Raw genomic sequence first — 24,170 nt, forward strand, 5'->3', positions numbered from 1 at the left:
ATGTCATTCTCTGTAAACTCTAGAGCCTGATGTAGAGATCAGCAGTTTGAGATGCTCAAGCCACCTGGTCTGGCACCAACAGACTTTCCAGTCAAAGTCACTTGGATCTCATTTCTTCCCCATTTTGATGTTTGGTCTGGAAGACTACTAAACCTGAACATGTCTGCATGCTGTTATGCATTGAGTTACTGCTACATGATTGGCTGATTAGATATTTACATTAAAGAGTGGGTGTACGTAAAGTAGCCACTGAGTGCATTTGAACAAATGTAAGATTCCAGTGAGTAGATAAATCTAGGTCATTGGGGATTCATTGGAAAGATAACTGTTAGAAATATTTAAGATTTCACTGTAATAATAAAGGAGTTGTGCTGGACAGGCCTTTAGTGATATCATCACCTGGCTGCTGTTTAAAATGCCAATAGACAAAATTGTCACAAGTATCCTATATCAAAATGGCCAATCTTGCAGTAATTAAGTGCAATGTTTGGAACCACTGCCGAGTATAGTGTGCCCTTATGCAGCCATAGCTAGAAAAATTTTTGCTGAGCTGGGCAAGAGCATAGAAACACCCATGCTACCCATGCTATTTTGCTCTGGTTCTAAGATTTACAGTAGGTAGAAAGGGAATGGAGAGGTTTGTCAGCACTTGGGAAAGTGTATGTTGGGAGTTATCTCCAGGGCAAAATAGACAATGGGTGCAGGAGAAGGCCATTTGGCCCTTTGAGCCAGCACCACCATTCACTGTGATCATGGCTGATCATCCACAATCAGTACCCCGTTCCTGCCTTCTCCCCATATCCCTTGACTCCACTATCTTTAAGAGCTCTATCTAATTCTTTCTTGAAAGCATCCAGAGAATTGACCTCCACTGCCTTCTGAGGCAGAGCATTCCACAGATCCACAACTCTCTGGGTAAAAAAGTTTTTCCTCAACTCCGTTCTAAATGGCCTTCCCCTTATTCTTAAAATGGGACAGGTTTTGAGAAACCTTTTGAGCATTGCTAGGGCAGAGGTGGACAATATGAAAACATAGTCTTTCCTGTTCTGAATTGGCATTACCACCTCAAATGGATTGCATCAACAAGAGCACATTTTTAGATTTACATTTTAATTAGTTTCAACTGTCAAGTTGTCAGGTATATAATATACTGCCTTTAATAAAACAGAGCTCAACCATTTATATGAATAATTAAAATTGAAGTCAAAATGGCTCACTGGATTAAAAGTGTGCACATAAATTAATATCTCAGTTTTTGCTCTTGCCTTGGTATCTTTTAGCCTACTCAAATCCTGTTATTCCATTGTGCAGTTTACTTTCAGTGATCATTAATTTTAATGCCAGCCTTTGTTCATTTTAATAGAAGTGTATTCCTGGCAGATAGTAACTTCTGGTCTGTCTTTCAAACTATCTTCCAAGTGCTCTGAATCCGCAGTTGCAGTATTCAGTCGTTGTAATTTCGATAACTGTCTTGCCAAAACTCTAGATGTCAAAACTGCAGCTGCTACACAATTACAGTCGAGGAAGCGGCCGGAGCCAAAAGTTCCTGCACCTGTTCCAGGTATGTTCCATGCTTGGTCATTTCATGGCAGGTAACTATTTTACCTGCTAACTGAGTAATTGAACTAGACAAATGTGCTCTTACTGCCTGTAATTGGGGATGGGTAAAATCTACTTGTTCCATGTGCATGATGCCATTTTATCAACAGTGAAATGCTGTCAATAAAAAGGAGCTGACGCACAACCAATAAAACATTAACCTGTTACCCTCACTGCATTGCTCTGCCTGACCAATATAGACTAACAATAATTGGCAATGAATGCAGGAAAGGGAGTTCTTGAAATTAATCTACAGCTACTTAGGTCCATCTCCAGTTTTATACTGAAAATTGTTACTCATTGGGTTTGACTATCTTACTCCGGAAATAATCTACATGTGATTGGGGTTAAGGTGCGGAGGATCAAACATGGAAATCCTCTAGAGCCCAGTGGAACTACAGACAAGGGGAATGATGTACTGGAGTCAGAAATTAAAGTGCTTTTTCCAGTAACAGATGTAGTGATGAGGGCAGTGTTTGGCACAATCACTTGACTTTGTGATGTTGCCAACAAAATCTCCTGCAGTTGAAATGTAGGCAAAATGGCAGCTGTATGGAACAAAAATTATGAACAACCTTGTGATAAAATACCAGATTTTTGCTTGTTTGGCAACTGGCACTCTACCATGTGACAGTACTCTTACATATTACGGTAAATTCCAATTACTTGGGACGAGTCAGGGCAAGTACGTTATGGTGCAATTAAGTGGCTGCCCCGTTAGCTGAAATTTCATGGAAATATTAAAAATGTATATTTTAAAGAAAGACAAACTACTGTTTAACTGAATAACAAATTATGAACACTGCCAATAGTGCTACAGTACTAAAACTATTAGTTCCTAAGTTGTCAATGGAGGATTTCATCCAGTATACACTGTTCTGGTTTTGTTCTTTTACTGTCAAAAGAACAGAACAGACACCTAGAGCAGATAATGGGCTGCCTTCATGCTGTGCTTTTGACAATTGTATCCTCCATTGTAACATTCAAGATGATTATCAATACCTTCAAATTCTTCGAAGTTAATTTGAAGTAGTAAATTTGTTTCATTTTCACTCCCAGCTATTTCTGTCGTCAAGCCTGAATGCTTGAAACCACAGTGAGCAAAGCAGTTCTGAGCAGTAACTCATTTCTCATTGACTATCCGTGACAAAAATAAATGTTTATTGAACACAACCAACTGATGTTATTTTCAAAACTGCTTGCTCCAAGCACAGTGTAGCATGGTAGCACAAGTACATGCGCCAAATGCTATTTAGAAACTGTTCAACAACAGTCTTCTGTCCCAATTAAGCAGCATAGTGCTCCAACTAAGTAGCTGCTCCGATCAACTGATGGCCCAGTTGACTGGAATCCACTGTATTATCAGATTGAATGCAATCTTGGGTAAGGAGATCCATTTGCTGGATGGGGAAATTGCTGGCATAGCTTTCCTCTTCCTTAATTCAAACCCCTTTCAGTATTCTGAAAAGACAGGGTCATAAAGTAGAAGGTTACTTTGAGCATTGTCCAATTGTCTAGTTTTCAAATTCTTTGCTTTCTGGCAAAATTTCAGACTAGCTGGTTGACGTCCTTAAATCTGGCATCTTGTACTTAAGTAGTTGGACCTCAGTGGCAACTTGTACTTGGCTGTGACTTGGATCAAAAATTTGATATTTATTTTTTTTTTTTTTAGCTACCAAGCCCACAATATCAAGCAAAACAAAAAACGCAGGCAAGTCAAGGGAAATTTCAAGCTGCAAACCAGTAAGTTTGTTCTTGCATTTTCTCCATTTCCAAACTCGCTGAAGCATCTGTTAAACCTGTATCACACTTTAAATTGGATTTGTTAATACTTCCCAGTTTGTAATTCCAATCTTGCTTGCCAAACCTTAAAAGTATGGCCATGGGCTTCCCACTGGGGAAATGAGCTGGTCTGTGGCTTACTTTTTTAAAGAAAACATCCAGGCTAACTGCTTTGCTTGCTGCTTTCCCTTGCATAGAATTCTTGTAGCAGGAAATGTCAAGCACTTTCTTTTTGAGGAGCTGCAGTCCTAGTTATTTCCTGCTCAGAAACCACCTGATCTTTCCCAGTTCTCATTGTTACTGTGTTCAGGTCTCCTTTGACCTGGGACTGTATTGTGTTATGCTGTTACTCGACATGCTTAACCATTGCCCATATTTGATGCTTCTACAGACACCATGGCTTCAAAGCGTTGTAATGGTAACCCTTCACAACAGGGTTTGAGATGATCTGGTTTGTTCTCTGTAAGGTGTGGTTGTTTGTAAGTCAACAGTTTCAGTTTGGACACCGATCCTTGAGGTTTTGTTGGGAGAACCTTGTAAGATTCATTGATCCTTATCTATTCGTTGACCACGTTATTGTGGATCTGGCATTTAAGCTGGACTGTACAAGTATGCAATTAGAGTACTACCTCCTTCTGTTACCCCTCCTGTTTACCTCCCACGGTTCACTGTTCTCTCTGATTCAATTCCTTCAGCCCCTAACCTCCTCCATCTATCAACCCTCCTCTGCCCCCCCCCCCAAATTTTATCCCATCACCCACCCCCCTTCACCTGGTTTCACCTCTCAGATGCCAGCTTGTACTCCTTCTCCCTCTCCCCACGTTCTTACTCTAACTTCTGCCCCCTTGCCAGTCCCGATGACATTTTTGGGCCAAAACACTTCAACTGTTTATTCCCTTCCACGGACGCTACCTGTCCTGCTGAGTTCCTCTAGCATTTTTTTTGTGTGCTCCTCTGGATTTACATTATCTGCAGAATCTTTGTTTAAATTTTGTATGCTCCACTTAATCACCTGAATTTAAATTCCATGATCATGGTCCTGGACTTGTTTAACCACGGAAGCATCATTGTTGGGGCTGAAAAATATTGGACTCAAGATCTCAGTACTTGAAATTGTATTTCCTCATTTGCAGTCAAGCTGATAAATTGTAGATTATTAATCTGTCAAAGTTTTATCTTCATGTGATAAGACTCCAAAATTATCCAGTCCAGTTGGTGCTTGTTTAGCTTTTATGCTGGACAAGCAAGAACTTTATGGAATTTGCTGGACTTGCAAATAACTGAATTGGAACTGTATAATCTTGTCGATTTTATTCTGTTTACATGTGACTAAATTTGCTTTCTGACTATTCAGCTTTAAAACTGAATAATGTTGTCCGTTCATGGATCAACTTTATTTGCCACATACATTTACATGGATTGGGCATTTTCTGTGGTGTGTTGGGCAGGGTGCAGCATGCAACAAAGACAACATTCAATTCTAAAGAGTAAAGAATTATATTAAAATATAAAAGTTGTGTACAGTATACTGTTTATGATGCAAATGCATTATAGTGGTTTAAAGTGCTTGCACTGCAGTATAGAGACTGAGGTAAGGGGAGTGGAGGCTTCTAGAATAATTAATCAAATTAAGATTGCATGAAGTTTGTTTTAATATACCTACACACTTCCAGAAGGGAGAATTTTGGACACCAGAAGACTAAAAATGTTGCTATTACCTTCTACTGCTTGCAGAAGTTTATATTTAAACTAGCACTTAAATTTATTGAATAAAATCTATTTTGCAGATTCCTCCAAAGCCAAAGTCTGACCCTTGTGTAGAACCGTGTATGAAGGCCATTCCTGAGGAAGAGATTCTGTCACAGACTTCTGACATCTTATTGGCTCAGAATGAAGAGGGGGACCAACAGCCACTGAGTGCACCCATAGATGTTGAAACTGAGGAGAAGAAAGTCTCGTTTGCCCCTGAAAACTACGTCTTTGAACCTGTGCCTGGATTTGCCCAGTTCAAATTTACCCCACTCAGCCCGCGAAGTGTGAATAACTTTTTTAGCTCTCATACCTGGAGTCCTGCCAAACACCGTTTGTAAGTAATTTGTAAAGCTTGTGTCCAGTAATGAAGTTTTTCACTTTTTTGAGTGGGACTAAGAATGGGGCAGTTGATAAATAAATAGATGGTGAGGAAGGGCAGGCAGATGATACTGCAAAATTGCAGTCAGAGGGATGAGTTGGATCAGCTGAAGTGTAACTTCAGGGTGATGAATACAGCACTGATGCTGTTATATTTGAATGCATGCAGTATGCAGGATAAGTTAGATCTTGAAGCACAGGTAGAGATTGGCAGGTATGAAGTTGTGGGCAACGCTTTAAGATCATAATTGGGAGTTTAACATCTAAGTATACCCCTTGTATCGAAAGGACAGGCAGGGAGAGGCTCAGATTTTTTTTTAAAGTTGAAGGTAAATCCTTAAAGGTGACATAGGGTGGGAAAGTGTAGCAGCCTTGTGGATGGAGTGAAGAAACTGCAAGGATCCTGGTGGAAGTTGTATACAGGTCTGAACAGTAGCCAGGATGTGGCTACAAATTACAACGAGGTAGAAAAGGCATGTCAAAGGGCAATGTTACAACAGTCATGGGGGATTTCAATGTGCAGGTAGATTGATAAAATCAAGGTTGGTGCTGGATCCCAAGAGGAAATTTATCGAATGCCTTCAAGATGGCTTTTTATAGCAGTTTGTGGTCGAGCCCACTAGAGGAAAGGCAATTCTGGATTGGATGTTGTGTAATGAACCAGATTTGATCAGGGAGCTTAATGTAAAGGAACCCTTGAGAGGAAGTGATGATATGATGGGTTTCACCTTGCAGTTTGAGAGGAGGAAGCTGAAGTCAGATGTATGCTTAATTCAGTGGAGTAAAGGGAATTTGAGGCACGAGAGGAGCTTGCCCAAGTTGATTGGAAGGGGACACTGGCAGGGATGACAGCAGAACAGCATTGTTGAAGTCTCAGGGACCACTTCAGAAGGTGCAGGGTAGATGATCCCAAAGAAGTATTCTAAAGGGAGGATGATGCAACTGTGGCTGTCAAAGGCTGCATAAAAGCAAAAGAGGACATATAATATAGCAAAAAAAATTCAAAGTTTTTAAAAAGCCAATAGAAGCAACTAAAGAAAAGCCGCAAGGGGAGAAAAGATGAAATGTAATGGTAAGCCAGAGGATGCAGTTTTTTCATATACAGTACAAACAGAGACGAGAGTAGGTATGGGACCACTGGAAAATTATACTAGGGAAATAGAAATTTTGGGGGGGGGGCAAAAAAATAGCAGTCGATGAGTGTTTTTGCTAGATTCTGAAATGGTTCCGGGTGACTGGAAAGTTGCAAATGTTATTCTCCTTGTTTAAAAGGGAGGAAAGCCAGTTAGCTGACCTCAATTGTAAGGGAGATGTTGGTGTCTAATAAGGGTGAGTTTTTTTTTGGATACTTGGAGATGCATTGTAAAATAGGTCAAAATCAGCATAGTTTCCTTAAGGGGAAATCTTGCCTGACCAATCTGTTGAAATTCTTTGAGGAAATAGTAAGCAGGATACAGAGTCTGGATGCTGTTTACTTAGATATTCTGAAAGCCTTTGGCAAGGTGCCACGGGATCTTGCTAAGCAGCCCATGGTATTACAGGGACAGGGCTTTGGCTGTTTGGCAGAAGGTAGGGTGGAAATAAAGGGGCCTTTTTTTCAGGTTGGCTGCTGATGACTAGTGTTCTGCAAGGTTTGGTTTTGAGACAGCTTTTCACATAATTTGTCAATGATTTTAGATGACCACGTTTGCATGTGATATGAAGATGGGTGGAGGAGAGAGCAGGGAATCTGCAGAATGATTTGGACAGATTAGGAGAATGGGCAAAGTAGCAGACGAGATAGTTTTGAGAGGTGTATGGTCATGGACTTTGGTAGAAGGAATAAAGTTGTGCACTATTTTCTAAACTGAGAAAATTCAGAAATCTGAGGTCCAGAGACTTGGGAGCCTTGGTGCAGGATTCCTTGAGGTTAACTTGCTGCTTGGGTCAGTAGTAAGAAAGGGAAATGCGATGTTAGAATTCATTTTGAGTGGACTAAAATGTAAAAGCAAGGATGTAATGCTAAGACTTTATAAAGCATTGGTCAGACTGCATTTTGAATATTGTGAGCAATTTTGGGAGGCTTATCTAAGAAAAGATGTGCTGTTACTAGAGAGAGTCCAGAGGAGGATTCACAGGAATGATTCTAAGAATGAAAGGGTTAACGTATGAGCAGTGTTTAATGGCTCTGGGCCTGTACTCACTGGAATTTAGAAGAAGGGGGGCGGTGGTCATTGAAACCTATTGAATGTTGAAAAGCCTGGATAGTGGATGTGGAGGGGATGTTTCCTGTAGTCTGAGTCTAGGACCAGAAGGCACTGCCTGAGAATAGAGGGATGTCCATTTAGAACAGAGATGAGAGATTTCTTTAGCCAGTGGATAGTGATTCTGTGGAATTGATCGTCAAAGACACCTCTGCCAGCCAAGTCATTGGTGTATTTAAAGTGAAAGTTGATAGGTTCTTGATTAGTAAGGGTGTCAAAGGTTACAGGGAAAAGGCATGAGAATGGGGTTAAGGCTGATAATAAATCAGCCATGATGGAATGGCAGAGCAGATTTGGTGGGCCAAGTGGCCTATTTCTGCTCCTATGTCTTGGCTGTTTGTGTTGCAAATGGTGAAAATCTAATTGAAGTTTTAAGAACATTTGCAAGTACACTTGAGCTGTTATATGACGGGAGTGGTCTCTTGTCCTGGTATTCCTTGCCATATTACCAGAGAGCTCCATCTTTCTACTGTTTACCCCTTAATATTCTAAAATTGTGCATAAGAAGACCAAGAATATTTAAATCGTATGTTGATGACAGATCTTGGCTACCATGTGTTGTCCCATATACTTCAAGCTGCAATTCTTTTGGTTTTTTGCCTTGAATTTGCTTCACTCATAAGAACTGTCTCTAAGAAGATGCAGAACAGATGTAAACCATTTGGATCTTCAAACCTACCCCATCACCCACCATTCAGTATGATTGTAACATGCCTGCTTTAGGCTACATCTAAACAGTCGGAATGAGGGGCAGTTTTCCATAGCCCCTCGTTCCAGTTGTTTTTCTTTTCATATTTTCTTTTTAATTGGTGTTTGATCCATGTTCCTACACTCAATATTAATCCTACCATTACAGTAATTGAGAATTATCCTCTCCTTTTCAGGGAAAGTAAAACAGGCTCTTCTACAACAGCGAATATTGTAGCAAAATCAACCGGAAGTGCTTGTGAATCAGGAGTTGAGTCATCAAGCATGCCTGAAGCAAAAAGTGAAGAACCTGTTAGGACTGGTTAGTGCATTATATATTCACTTCTCATAGACTGAGTAATTAATTCTATCACACTATAATCCTTGTGCAACTACCATACCTGGCACAATAGCAGGCTTTACGTTTAATTTTCCTTTTTTCTGGAATATTTTAAAAACTGGTTTATTTTCAGTTTTATTTTTTACTTAACAGTGCAGTCTTGGGGTATATTTACCTGGCTTTAGCTATTTGTATAGAATACTTCAGCTTATTAGTCTAGGTGGGGGTGGAGATTGAGATCCATTTGATTGTGATCTTTAAATCTTGACTTTATTCCTTCTCTCTTCTCCCCCCCCGCCCCCCCACACCAAATTGCAGCTTTTGAAATTCCTGAGACCAATAAAGCACAACCTTTTGGATACTCATCAACTGGTGACAGTGAATCAGTCCATGATGTTACCTATTTCAGGTTAGCATGCAGCAGTGATATTGAAAAAGAGATTGGTTTAGTGTATCTAATCCAATTTTATAAGAAATGCAGTTTCATGCTCGGATAGTAATACTCGTGTAGAGCCAACACGATCTTAAATGTTCTGCAAAAGTAGTTTAGTCATGGTAAAGTTCAATGTTTTGACCAGACCTACTTTACCTTTGTGTATTTTTCTAGTTTTTTGTGGGGCATTTGGAGAGGACTAATTAGAAGTCTGATTTTTTTCCAACATGTACAATTAGAGCTTTGTTTCCAATCTGGCTAGCTATAAGCCGGAATCATGGACGGCAGAGTTGACTGACCATTTTTGAGAATTGTTTTATGCTACTGTGTGTAGTTGTAATAAGATTTTGTACAGATTTACATTAATGAGTGTATTAACATTAAAAGGATGGTAAACTATTGCAAGTGCCTCTCAATAGCTCCAAATATTAAATATGAAGAAAGTGCTGTTTTGCCTTCAGCTGTGTGGATTAATTTAGCATCAAATATTGCCTTCTACTGAAGCAGATTACACTGTTTTGTTTTTAAAAAAATAAATAAATTTAGTTTACTTGAACAAGAAATTTGGAAAATAAGATTGAATGGATAGCCTGTGGAAGCTTTTGTTCTCATCGGCTTTACTAATCCAGATTGCATCTAAATAATTTAGCAAAATGCTTTGGTCATTGTAGGGTCATCTTTCTGATGGATTTTGGGGTTCCTAGCTAGGCCACTTCAGGGATGGCTTAGGTCTATTGGGGTACATGGAGGTAGTAGCTTAAACCATCCCACTGTGAACCCATTCATAACTTTCTTACAGAGGAGTCATTGCATCAGAGACAGAGAATTTGAGTCTGCATTGCCAGCAGTGGAATGAATGGGTAAATTCTGAGGTGGTCCCGGATCGTGGTAAGATGGACGTCGTGAGTTAATACCAATATAGTAAACAAATCTATCACCTCGCCAACCCCAAATCTTTCAATTCCCTTTATATCCAAAAAGTATCCATTTTTTTTTAATAATGGGCTCTCCAGATCCCTCCTGTGTAGAACTTGAACCTCCAATCCCTTATTGTCAGACACCTAACAACCCCATCAAGATCTTTTATGTCTCAAATTAACTCTTTCTTCCAAACCATGCAATCTCAGTTATCTTGGTTAGATCCCACCATTGGCAGCCCTTGTACCATCCCTCAATAGAAATTATTTATTTTTGTATTTCTTGGAGAATGGGGTCACTGGTTGTATGAACATGCTTGTTGAGAATTGTTGAACAATGTCATCTCCTCACCCTTTGAAATGTTTTAGACCACGATTCTGTTGAAGGCTAATCAATATAGTCAAATGAATGGCTGTACCTGCCAGCATGTGAAATCTTAAGATGACTTTACTCTTATTGGCATGCAGCTTCACTGCCTTTTGGGTATCATATAACTAAACTAAACATGGCTTTTTGCACTTTCTGAGCTATTTTCCATAAAAAACAGAATCTTAAGTAGGTATGGATATTTCCTAGTTTGTGTGCTATGCTGCCACTTAAACCAAAAGGGCTGCAGTTCCAGAAACTAATGGTATTGCATCAGGTTCAACACAACTTCCATGAGTTGAAGCCAAAGGCTTGAGGATACTTTGTATGCTTCTATCCTTGCCTTCTCTTTTGCAAACAGTGTCAATGATGAAGACACTGAGTTTGAGCACTGGAACCTAGTAAGTTTGAATTTGATTTGTTTTTAATTTTTTTTAATGATATCGGCAAATTTCTAAAAATGTCAAGCAGTTACATGAGTCCCAATGCATAAATACAAGAATTAATTTATTGAGTTATGGACTTAATTGATTGCGAAGTGTTTAACTGGAGATTCTGAAATAGACTTACTCATTGTTTCTATCTTTGGTTAAACCAGCACAACTGGTATTTTTGGTAGTGTCACCAAGATTCTATATAATTTCAGTGACTTCCACTCAATGACCCCTCTATTAGATACTGGAGTGTACTTGATAAAGTGGCTACCTGAGTGGAATCCATTTAGTTTTCTACTGTAGCCCATCCACTTTAAGGTTTAATGTGTATTCAGAGATGCTCTCCTGCACACCACTGTTGTAACATGTGGTTATTTGAGTTACTGTTGTCTTCCTGTCAGCTTGAACCAGTCTGCCCATTCTCCTGACCTCTCCAAGATGTTTTCGCCCACAGAACTGCTGAGCACAATTTTTTTTTTCCACACCATTCTCTGAACTCTAGAGACTGTGGAAAATCCCTGGAGATCAGTTTCTGAGATACTCTCATCAATAACAATTTCATAGTCAAAGTCATTCAGATCATATTACTTCTGTGTTGATGTTTGGTATAAACAATATCTGAGCCTCTTGACCATCTCTGCATCCTTTAATGCATTGAGATGCTGCCACATGATTGGCTGATTAGATATTTGCATTAACATACAGGTGTGCCTAATGGTGCCCCAAGTGTATCATTATTGTCTCATGTATTATATCAGTATTGCTTACTTACTGTCGTAATCTACTTGAATTATTGTGGGGGGGATAAATATTTAAAGAAAATCTAATTGATGTTCATCTTTAATGTCAATTGGAATGTATTCTGAAGTGTAAACTAGTCTTTGGTAACCTGTCTTTGTTCAAATTCTTTGCACCCTCTTTTGCAATAGTATTGAGGATGGCTATTGTTGTAATCTGTAGCTTGTCTAGTAATTAGATTTTGCCTAATGTGCTTTTTATCATTTTACATCCCAGTCAACACATACACTTAATTCTATTTTAATCTTTTACTCTAGTGGATAATTTGCTGTAATTGAATTTATAATCTTTGCTTTCAGTCAGCAGTATCATTTTTCAAAATCACGTCTTGAGGAAAAGTCGGATAAGCTGCTTAGAGTCTGACTCTAATCAAAAGTATTACTTTTTGGCTAGTTAAGGACCTGGTTCGTTCATCTACGGGACAGGCACGCCTCCTCATGGCTGAGCGATTTAAACAGTTTAATGGTCTTATCGACAACTGCGAGTTCAAGACAAGTGAAAAAGAAGTCACCTGTGCAGATCTTGAAGGGTTTTGGGATATGATCTACTTTCAGGTATCTGAAGGCTTCCTTTTGGCTCCTTAAAACAACCTCAAATCAGTTCCTATGAATAAATTGGAACTGACTTTTTTCTTTTCAGAAGAATACAATCACATTTTATTGGTAGATTGACAAGATCTGTGTTTTGTATTTCCTCCGGAGTTTATTGACTTCATATTGGGAGATAATTCTATTAATGCTAAAATAATCTCGTGATTCCACAAATAACAAATAAGAAGTGGCTGGGGCAGCTGGGAGATTAAGGTATTGATCATTAGTGCACCCACAAGCACTTGCAAAAGAAATCGGTGAGATGTAGTAATTTGGACCTCTTCAGTTCCCCTGACTATGGGCAGAGCTTGCTACTCCTAATCTAAGGAATTGACCAGTTCTTTTCAAAGGTCACAAGAATAAGAAATGCAAGTGCTAGGCAAATGGGTACAGCAAGGTGAGGAGAAAACTGGGCAAGAGCTTCCACCTAGTTGGAGGTACGTGAATGAATTTGCTAAATATAATTCCTTGCTATGCATTAGTTGAATCTAAATGACAAGCCATAGTTTTTTGTATTTAAACTGACTAATGCAGTGAAAATGGAGATGGGGTTGAAGCATAAAATTAAATTTGTTCTCAAAGCTATTGTCCTTGCATTTTTAAAATACAAAGCCATCCAGCTACTCCAGTTTCCAGTCCCTGACTTGTATTTTCAATGTGCTATCGAACCTTTAGTTCATTGCATTTATTTTTTTTTATCATTTTTCCCCAGGTTGAAGATGTGAATAAAAAATTTGAGCATTTGAAGAAGATTCAAGCAAATAACTGGGAAGAGCCATCATCACCCAAAAGAGTGGTCAAGGTAAAGGATTAGAAATTTAAGAATCTAGCACAGTTACTTGATAGTTGTGTTGTATCTTTACAGAGAAAATGTATAAATATTGGTGAGCATTCTAGTCAACTTTGAAGCCTACAATATTTGTCAATGTTCAGTTAATGCAAGTCCCTTCTGCCCATGACCAATGTCTTTAGCATTATTCCAAGGTCCAAAAATTATCAAATTAATAGTTTTTTTTGTAAGAAGCCATCTTCAAGGCCATCATTTTTATTGTTTTTAAATGAGATTGCTATAGCAGTCGAGGGATTAAAAAATCTGTCAATTCGTCCTACAAAGATTAAAATAGTTGAAGGATTTGGGTGTCCTCCCGTTGGGAAGAGTAAAGCCTTTGGGAAGAGTATAGCAGTTGTATGAATCTGTTTAAATAATGGCTTTATTAGGCAACACCAGTTTCAAAGAGGTAATATTTTCTGAAGATGCAAACATCAACTGAAAACAGTACATAGAATATAAAACACTACAGCACAGTACAAGCCCAATCTAACCCTTCCCTCCTGCATAGCCTTCCATTTTCTATCATCAGTGTGTCTATCCAAGTTTCTTAAATATCCATAACGTACAGTAATTATGTCTACCACCACCACTTGCAGCATCTTCTATACACCCGCCACTCTCTGTAGTGTTTTTTTTTAAAAACTTGCCTGAGATCCTCTGTACTTCAATCACCTCAAAAATATGCCCCCTTGTATTAGCCATTATTGTCTTAGGGAAAAAGTCTCTGGCTGTCCACTCAAACTATGCTTATTATGTTCACCTCTAAGTCACTTCTTTTCCTGCAAAGGGAAAAGCCCTGGCTTGCTCAACAACTCCTCATGAGACATGCTGTCTAATCCAGGTAGCATTCGTTGTGCACTCTCTAAATTCTCTCTATCCTTCCTATAGTGAGGCAAACAGAACTGAACCAATTCCAAGTCTGGTCTAACCAGGAACATTAGTGTGTGGCTCTTGAACTCAAGCAGGTGTGTGTGAACTTAATGAAGTTTTTTCCATATGTGCTAACTAAATGCTTTTTCGTTTAGAAGAAGGCTGCCAAGTCCAAACCAGGGGAAGTAATAAAAGCCAGTCTAGCACCAAAGAGCCGTTTGGCAGCTGTAAAGGCAGCAATGAAGGCCAGAATGAAAGAGAGGATGGCTGACTCCAACAGAAAAGAAACTCAAAGTGATCTCATTGTTTTTGATGCAGGATTCTTCAGAGTGGAGAGTCCTGCAAAAATCTTTCCTGGTAAGATTTGTTCCCACAGATCAGTGTAATGTTCCTAAACTTGTACAGACATCTTGTACTCAAAACTGCATAAAGGTGTATTGGATTTCTTGATGCCTTTGACAAATTCTGTTCAAATTCTTGTTTGCATGCTGCTCTTCTACAGTTTCATTGGGTGGAATGGCTGCTCTTCTGTGGTCCAGAAAACTTGATTTCTAACCTACCTTGGTGTATGTTTCTGTCTAATTTTTGAAATATTTGTGCCTTGTGCATTAAACCAGTGGTCCCCAAGCATGTGCTACCGGGCCGCGAGGAAACGATATTATTTTGCGGTATGAAGCGATATGAGTCAGCTGCACCTTTCCTCATTCCCTGTCACGTCCACTGTTGAACTTGAACGCAGGCGAGGTCGTCAGTCGGTATGAGTAAAAAAACAAACGTCGCTATGTGGCGACCCACTTTCTAGCACACACGAACTGGCTCACGAAGCAGCGCGCGCAGGCAGAGAGGCCGGCCACCTTCACCAACAGGGGGAAAATCCCGTGCGCAGAAAGGGTCTGGGAATATGCATTCCCCATGGCAGTCCCACCCAGGGAGGGCAGGAATGGGAAGGCTTTAAAGCAGGCCACGAAGTTTGAATAAATCTCTTTCATCGCAACTCTAACTCACCGACTACGTGTGGTTATTTTAGCGCTGTGTGTAGCACACCGCTACAATTGGTGACCCCGACGGCCCAAACGATATTTGGACCAGAGATGACCGACGCCACATCTGTTCACGCAGTTTTGTTAAAACTGCCAAGCTTTTGAGCGCCGCGACCCCGTCTGTGGTTCGAACAAGCAGAAGCACAATTCCACATTCGGCAGAGGTAACCTCAGAGTCCACTCGCTACTGCTACATGCTGAGCTCCCTCGACCAGGAGACAGCTGCACAAGTTGAGGAGTTTATACAGTCGCCCCCGGAGGACGGCAAATACACAGCATTCAAAGCCCTGCTCATAAGGACTTTCGGACTCTCACGGCGCGAACAAGCACACCGCTTAATGCGCCTGGATGGTTTGGGAGACAGGCCGCCGTCAGCATTAATGAACGAGATGCTGGCCCTAGCGGAAGGACACAAACCCTGCCTCATCTTTGAGCAGGCGTTCCGAGAGCAACTGCCCGAGGACGTATGCCTGTTGCTGTCCGATGCAGACTTCAGCAACCCCCGGGAGGTGGCAGCCCGGGCAGATGCGCTGTGGAATGCCAGGAAAGAGAGGGGGGCGTCCGTCGCACAGGCCACCAAGCCGCCTGCCCAACGGCAGACCAGACCAGGCCCAGCAGCAGAGCCTACAAAACCCGGCGACGGGAGTGAGGAGCCCAACAAACAATGGTGCTTCTACCACCAGCAGTGGGGCACAGAGGCCCACCGCTGTAGACCACCCTGCAAATTGCCGGGAAACGCCAGGGCCAGCCGCCATTGATGGCTATGGCGGCTGACCATCAGGACAGCCTCCTGTATGTCTGGGACAAGCAGTCGGGACGCCGCTTTCCGGTCGACACCGGAGCGGAGATCAGCGTCTTACCTCCAACGAGTTACGACACCTGCAACAGAGAACCGGGACCCACCCTGAGGGCCACAAATGGCAGCACAATACGAACCTACGGCACCCGCACGGTGCGGCTACAGTTCAGCTCCAGCCAGTTCACGTGGGACTTCACACTGGCCGCCGTGGCCCAACCACTCCTGGGGGCGGATTTTCTGTGAGCCCACAGCCTGCTGGTCGACCTGCAAGGGAAGCAATTAGTCCACGCCAAGACTTTTCAAACGTTCTCCCTGGGTGAAGCAAAGTTGCCAGCCCCACACCTGGACTCCATCACGCTGTCCGATGACAAATTCCCCAGGGTCCTGGCAGATTTCCCATCAGTACTGACACCGCAGTTCACAGCAGCCATGCCCAGACACTGAGTACAGCACCACATCCCGACCCAGGGACCACCCCTCCACGCCCATGCTTGAAGGCTTCCCCCAGACAAGCTCCGACTGGCGAAGGAGGAGTTCAAGAAGATGGAGGAATTGGAGATCATATGACGGTCCGACAGCCCATGGGCCTCCCTCCTGCACATGGTGCCCAAGGCAACGGGAGGCTGGAGACCATGCGGTGACTACTGCAGACTGAACAAGGCTACAATGCCAGACCGCTACCCCATGCCGCACATTCAAGACTTCGCAGCAAACCTACACGGCGCAAGGATCTTTTCCAAGGTGGACCTCGGCCGGGGATACCATCAAATCCCGGTACATCCGGACGACATCCCCAAAACAGCACTCATCACCCCGTTCAGACTTTTCAAATTCCTCTGAATGCCGTTCAGTCTAAAGAATGCTGCATAGACATTCCAGTGGCTAATGGACGCGGTGGGACGCGACCTGGACTTTGCATTCATCTATTTGGACGACATCCTCATAGCCAGCAGTAGTCATCAGGAGCATCTGTCCCACCTCCGCCAGCTCTACTCCCGCCTGAGCGAATTCGGCCTTATAATCAACCCAGCCAAATGCCAGTTCGGACTCGACACCATCCACTTCCTGGGCCACAGGATTACTAAAGACGGGGCAACCCCGCTGCCCGCCAAGGTAGACGCGGTCCGCCACTTCCCCCGACCCAACACAATCAAAGGCTTGCAGGAATTCGTGGGTATGGTGAATTTCTACCACCGTTTCCTCCCCTCAGCAGCCCGAACCATGTGCCCCTTGTTCACTCTAATGTCGGGTAAGGGCAAGGACATTACCTGGAACAAAGAGGCCGCAACCACTTTCATTAAAACCAAAGAAGCCTTGGCAAACACCGCGATGCTAGTGCACCCCAGAACGGACGTTCCTACTGCCCTCACGGTGGACGCATCCAACACAGCAGTCGGTGGAGTGCTGGAACAACTCATCGAGGGTCGCTGGCAACCCCTGGCGTTCTTCAGCAAACACCTATGACCACCCGAACTCAAATACAGTGCTTTCGACCGGGAGCTATTGGCACTATACCTGGCAATCCGGCATTTCAGGTACTTCTTAGAAGGTAGGCCCTTCACCGCGTTCACAGACCACAAACCGCTTACCTTTGCGTTCACTAAGGTGTCCGACCCCTGGTCGTCCCGCCACCAGCGACATCTGTCCTACATCTCCGAGTACACGACGGACATCCGGCATGTCTCTGGAAAGAACAATGTCGTGGCAGACGCACTTTCCAGACCTACCATACAGGCCCTGTCCCAGGGGGTGGACTATGCAGCGCTGGCAGAGGCACAGCAGGCAGACGCTGAGAGATCCCTAATTACAGAACTGCGGTCTCCGGTTTGCAGCTCCAAGACCTCCCCGTAGGCCCAGGTGAGAGGACCCTACTGTGTGACGTAGCTACTGGCCAAGCCCGCTCCGTTGTCCCAGCAGCCTGGCGCCGGCAGGTTTTCGAATCCATTCACCAACTTAGCGCACCCCTCCATCAGGACAACTGTCTGGCTGGTCTCCAACAGGTTCGTGTGGCATGGACTGCGTAAACAGGTCAGTGAATGGGCCAAAACGTGCACGCAGTGCCAAACGGCCAAGGTGCAGCGGCACACCAAAGCTCCGCCGCAGCGGTTCGAACCCACCCGCCGGAGGTTCGACCACATCCATGTGGATATCGTGGGGCCCCTGCCAGTGTCACGAGGAGCGCGGTACCTCCTAACTATGATAGACCGGTTCACCAGATGGCCAGAGGCAGTCCCGCTCACCCACACCACCTCCGAATCCTGCGCCCGAGCACTGATCGCAACCTGGGTAGCACGCTTTGGGGTACCGGCCCACATTACCTCCGACAGGGACGCCCAGTTCACCTTCAGCCTGTGGTCAGCTATGGCCAGACTTTTAGGATCGCAGCTACACCACACAACTGCCTACCACCCACAGTCGAATGGACTAGTGGAGCGTTTCCACCGTCACCTGAAATCGGCTCTCATGGCCCGCCTGCAGGGGCCTAACTGAGTGGACGAACTTCCCTGGGTCCTGCTCAGAATCCACACAGCGCCCAAGGAGGATCTGCACACCTCGTCAGCCGAGTTGGTGTACGGCGCACCCCTGGTCGTCCCAGGAGAGTTCACACCAGCCCCAAGGGGGCAAGAAGAACCCGCAGCAGTCCTGGACAGACTACGTGAGAGGCTCGGTAACCTGGCCCCCATACCCACTTCACAGCACGGACAGAGCCCGACCTGCGTACCCAAAGACCTGCAGAACTGTAAGTTTCTTTTTGTATGACGGGGCGGACACCAGGCACCGCTACAGCAGCCCTACGAGGGGCCGTTTAAGGTGATCAGGAACAGCGGGTCCACGTTCGTGCTGGACATTGGGGGGAGAGAGGGGGTTTTCACAGTGGACCGACTCAAACCAGCCCATGTGGACTTGGCGCAGCCGGTCCAGGCTCAGGCACCGTGGCGCAGGGGCAGACCCCCCAAACAGAGGTCGATCCAGACTGTGGACACTGGGGGAGGTATTGCCGGTTCGGGGGGGGGGGCGGTGTTATGTGGCGACCCACTTTCTAGCACACACGAACCAGCTCACGAAACAGTGCGTGCAGGCAGAGAGGCCGGCCCCAAAAAGGGCGCCAGGCCTTCTTCACCAGCAGGGGGAAAATCCTGCGCGTGGAAAGGGTCTGGGAATATGCATTCCCCACAGCAGTCCCACCCAGGGAGGGCGGGAACGGGAAGGCTTTAAAGCAGGCTGCGAAGTTTGAATAAGTCTCTTTCATCGCAACTCTAACTCACCGACTACGTGTGGTTATTTTAGCGTGTGTGTAGCACACTGCTACAGCTTGAGAGTTTCTTTGGAAGAGCTGGAAAAGGACATAAAAGGCCTAACGATGATAATGCAGAGACTGCAAAAAAAAAAGAGAAAGCTTCCTTTAACATAAACTACGACGAGTCGTACATAAAATACAGCTTTATTGCGACCTGCAACCCACATGCTCCAAGCCCCCTGTGTGTGATATGTGGAGACAAGCTGTCTAATGAGGCAATGAAGCCCTCAAAACTGCTTTGGCACCTTCAGTCCAAGCACTCTGCACTTAAAGACAAACCTGTTGAGTTTTTTTGAGAGGAAAAGACGTGAGCAAGCAGGACAGAAGCAAGTGGTGAGAGCAACCACCTCCACAAATGCTGCTGCTCTGAGAGCATCGTACTTAGTGGCTATCCGTGTGACATCTCCAACCTGCTCAGTGAACTCAGTTTGTCACTTCAGGGGAGAATGACAACTGTCTTTAAGTTGGCAGATAAAGTGTCTGTTTTGAAAGCCAAACTGGAATTGTGGGGACGGCGAGTAGACAGGGGCATATTTGACATATTCTCAACATTAACTGGGATTTTGGGAGAGACTGAGGCTGCACCGTCTTTCTCACAGCTAGTGTGCAATCACCTATCTTCACTGTCAGCAGAATTTGAGCGTTACTTCTCAACCACAAATGACCCAAGACGTGCAAAGGACTGGGTCCGTGACCCATTTGTGAATGTCCCCGGTAAATCATCCATGTCAGCGCGGGAAGAAGGTCGACTCCTCAAGCTTGCAAATGACGGTGGGCTGAAAAGTATGTTTGATATAACATCTCTGCTGGCATTCTGGATCAAAGTCAAGGCTGAATATACTGAGATAGCCACGAAAGCACTGAAAACATTGTTTCCATTTCCAACATCATATCTCTGCAAAGCAGGATTTTCCACAATGAATGCAATGAAAACTAAATTGCGGAATAGACTGGACATAAGGAAATCCCTTTGGGTGTCACTGTCTCCCATCACCCCTCGATGGGACCATCTTGTTGCAGGGAAACCAGCCCAGGGCTCCCACTGGTTCACCAATATTGGTGTGTTGCAATGATTTTATATGTTCATACAGGGAAAATAATGCACTGTGTGTTTAATATCCAAACGTTACTTAAAATGTTATGATGCTATTGACTTGTAAGTGACTTGTAATTGACTTATCACTATATTCATGGGAGGAAAATATGTGTTGTGTTTAATATTAAATTCGTTAGATAAACCCTTTCAGAAATGAAATTAAGTGTTATTAGCCACTTACAAGTGACTTACAGTTTTACCTATATTCCGGTCGTGATTAACACCCCCCCCACACACACACACACACAGTCGGCCAGTCCGCAAGAATATTGTCAATATTAAACCTGTCCATAGTGCAAAAAAGGTTGGGGACCCCAGCATTAAACTACTCAATTTAAGCTGTTTGCATTGTTAAGGGTATCTAATACTTTCCCCACACTTTTTGGAAGGATGTAATTGAGTATAAAGTGGAGATTCATCAGGGTATTGTCTGGACTGCAAGACATAAGTTGTGTGGAGATATTGGATAGGCTGGGCCTGTTTTCCTTGGAGTGAAGGAAACCATAGTATAACTTGATGCAATATTAAAACTGAGGGGTAAAGACAGTAGATAGTCAAACAGTCTCCCATGGCAAGAGTATTCCATGGTGAGTCAAAGGGCTTTGTACTGTTCAACTCTCAGATTCTGACTCTAGCTCTTGACTCAACAGAGCATGGCTTGGATATTGCAGATTCAGAATAGCGGGTCTCTACCACAATGTGTTAAATGTCTGAACTTCAAGTAGGCTCTTTGGCCTCCCATTAAGCAGTCCAGCTTTCCCCAGACTTGGCTGTTTCTGTAGCCAACCCCGAGAAGCAATCCAAATTGAGCATTCCCCTGGATTGGTGCTGTGAGCTTTATCACCCCCAGGCTATCTATTGGGCAGAGATAGTAATTGACAAGTTTGATCCAGTAATCTTTGCGAAAGTTGTGTAACTTCAAATGCTCCTAGCCTAGAAGTATGTTTAGTCTTTAGCTAATTATTGTAATTAGTAAATATCAAATCCATAATTTGATGTTTTGGCCTGTAATTCATCTGCACTTTTGTTGAGGTTTAACAAAATATTAGATAATTTTGTCTTTTTGTAGTGGACACCACAAGAGCAGATCAAATTAACTGGATATTTACCTTGAATTTCTGCTAACTTGCAATGCCTGGTGTTAGTTCTGTCTTTTCTAACCTCATCACTCAAATGTGATTGGAAACTACCAGCATAAACCAGTATGCCTTCTGATTGTATTAGCTTATGTGTCCCAAGTGCAGCAAGAATATGAAATTCCATTCAATTTAAATTAAAGCTCACATTAAAGATGAGCCTGTTGCCAATGAAAGGCACTGTTTTCGTTCTGTAGCTGCTGAGTAGTTTGTCTAGAACAAAATTTAGAATTAGTTGTTTGATACGTCAAATTTGAAGTGACAGCAATTGATTTTGAAATTCTAACATTAATCTAGCAACTCCCAAAACTTGTACAAATGATGGAGCATCAAAACAAAGATCAAACGAGCAATGCAGCATCACTAGATCGAGTTTCTGTTCTTCAGCCCTTCCTGCCTCTCCTGTGCCGTGTATGGCAGGCAAGCAGAGCCAACAGATTTGTGACAGCTATAGTTCCAGGACAAGTATGGAATTGCTTGGAGAGAGGTAAGTATCCTGCTTGCTAAGTTTCTTTCAAGATGTGCAGTCTATGTTGGGACTGGCTTATTCCTGCTGTATTTTGTAGTAATGAATGAATCTAGTCCATGTGGTATCCGCATGCATCCCTTAATCCTGTCAGTTGTTCAAATTGGTATAATAGATTTCCTAATTTCATCACTTTTTCATTTTTATTATTGTTGGAACAAATTTGGTGTGGCAATTCTCCATTTAAACTGAATTTTTCCTGTATTGCTAACAAGTCCCTCGCCAGCACCAATTTAAAATTAAGATTGTTTAATGTCAATTGCAGAATACAAGTGTAAAGGAGGAGAAACTAACTTGCTCTGTATCCAGTGCAGCACAAAAAATATAAAGAACACAATAAAAGCAATGAACGTAAATAGTTTGTATACATTGATTTTATGTTCAGAAAGTGATGCCAGACACAAGTATCTGTACGTAAGGTGACCGGCAGGAAATGATAAGGGGGGGGGGGCACGTGTGTGGAGGGGTGGCTTAGTGGGTGGAGATGTTGTTCACCCTTACTGCTTGGAGAAAGTAACTGTTTGGGTCCGGTGGTCCTGCTGTGGATGATACATAGCCTACTCCCTAATGCGCATGAGCAGGGTGGGTGGGTTAACTGAGCTAGGCCCCCATCATGGCAAGGCAAAAGCAGAAACCTCTAGCATTAAGTGGAGGTGACAAAGAGTGTGCACAGTTCCAAGTAACAATTAGTTAATTTTTTATGAAGGAGTGATACATCTTCACATCAAGAATATATGCAGTCAGGTAGCTGACATAATTCACCCTATCATGATTTTGTATATTCAAGTTAACAGGAATGTGAGGAGAACAAAATGATCTGGAGTAAGATTAGTGTAGAAATGAGTTTGGTAATTTGGTAATTTGTTTGCTAATAAAGGGCCTTTATTCTGAGCTGCTAGACTCCATGACAAATGCAAGATGGTAGTTGGTTAAAACTACTGGTTCGAGTTTCCTTAAAATCAGCACATCTTTTGCAAGAGACACACAACTGTGAGAATTTTTTTCTTGAAAATATTGGATGTAACACCTTTGTGCATTCAAGTCAAATGACTAGGTAACTTGGAACTTTTCCCAGTAATGGTGTAGCTCTGTTTGCCAGGTCTGAAATCAATCACAGAAAAATACTCTAACCCCATTTCACGTGGTCCAATGATTCCTAATCAACCCAATGCTTAACTTTGTAAACATTCACTGTGGTTTAAAGTAAATTATATATTTTATTATGGGAAGCAGGATGATATGACAGTTATGGTTGGACTGATTCCAGCTTTGATTGTGGATCTTAATTTTTTTTTTAGAAGCACTTCATTTGTGCAGATACTTGTACGATGTTATAAAGCAATGAGATTCAAGTCTTGTGCTTCAGAAAACATTGAAAACTAGAAGGTGGAATTAATTCGGGGAAGGCTTCCATATGCTTACCTTGCAAATGGTTATGTGCAAGGCTCCTTGAGAAATCTTTCTAATGAATGTTTCTTCTATTTAGTGTCCCGCAACAAGGTACTTGTACTGGAGAGAACATAGAGCAGGTAAGTTTAAATTTAATGGCTCTATATCTGGAGCTTTATTAAACCAGTATGTTGATTATTGGTCATAATGCTTTGTAGTGGGTGAGCCCCTCTGTCCCTTCATACCATTAATAGGACTGGGATAGGGTTGTCAATCTAGAAATTGAAATTGACTCAAAGGAGCCACTATTGAGTGTCCTGATCAGCTCCATCACCATCTATTACAAGAATTGCATGGCATTTAACCTCAACATCCTACAAAGATTTGAAAGAACTGCTGAGGAATCATCATCTTCCCATCTAAGATGTTTACCAGGAGCACTGCCCTGGCATTTTCAAGGATCCTCCATCTTTTCTTTAACCTCCTGCTATTAGGTAGCGTTAGGACAAGGACTGTTGGGATGGGAAACAGTTTCCCCTAAGCTGTAAACTACTGAACTCCCTGCCATAACCCAGGACTCATCATGTACTATAGGAAGCACCAGTAGCATTGTAAGTGCACCTCACTTATTAACTTATTTGTGGTAATATTACTTTGTGTTACATGTATGGTGTTGTGCACCTTGGTCTGGAAAAATGTTTCATTTGCTGGTATCCATGTGTACAGTTCAATGACTAAACTTAAACTTGAGTTTTTATGATTAGAATTTTGTATCAGAACATAACCTGACCAAGGTAGAAATCTTAAAATAGTTCAAAGAATATCCACTGTAATGTAGAATTGAAGAATGACATCGCTCTAGAG

General features: G+C 42.7%; 1 protein-coding gene across 1 annotated transcript in view; it reads left to right on the top strand.

Annotated features, from left to right (window-relative positions):
- The window catches only part of dlgap5 (discs, large (Drosophila) homolog-associated protein 5), a 72,657-nt gene that overhangs the window by 32,602 nt on the left and 15,885 nt on the right, over positions 1-24,170 (top strand). The window contains exons 5-15 of the mRNA XM_063062398.1: positions 1,487-1,561; positions 3,272-3,342; positions 5,169-5,467; positions 8,639-8,763; positions 9,100-9,190; positions 10,014-10,102; positions 12,124-12,284; positions 13,033-13,122; positions 14,178-14,379; positions 21,689-21,878; positions 23,404-23,446. Coding sequence (XP_062918468.1) covers positions 1,487-1,561; positions 3,272-3,342; positions 5,169-5,467; positions 8,639-8,763; positions 9,100-9,190; positions 10,014-10,102; positions 12,124-12,284; positions 13,033-13,122; positions 14,178-14,379; positions 21,689-21,878; positions 23,404-23,446 — 1,436 coding nt within the window. The remainder of the gene's footprint in view (positions 1-1,486; positions 1,562-3,271; positions 3,343-5,168; positions 5,468-8,638; positions 8,764-9,099; positions 9,191-10,013; positions 10,103-12,123; positions 12,285-13,032; positions 13,123-14,177; positions 14,380-21,688; positions 21,879-23,403; positions 23,447-24,170) is intronic.

The sequence above is a fragment of the Mobula hypostoma genome, chromosome 11 (assembly GCF_963921235.1).
Source record: "Mobula hypostoma chromosome 11, sMobHyp1.1, whole genome shotgun sequence".
Lineage (NCBI taxonomy): Eukaryota > Metazoa > Chordata > Chondrichthyes > Myliobatiformes > Myliobatidae > Mobula > Mobula hypostoma.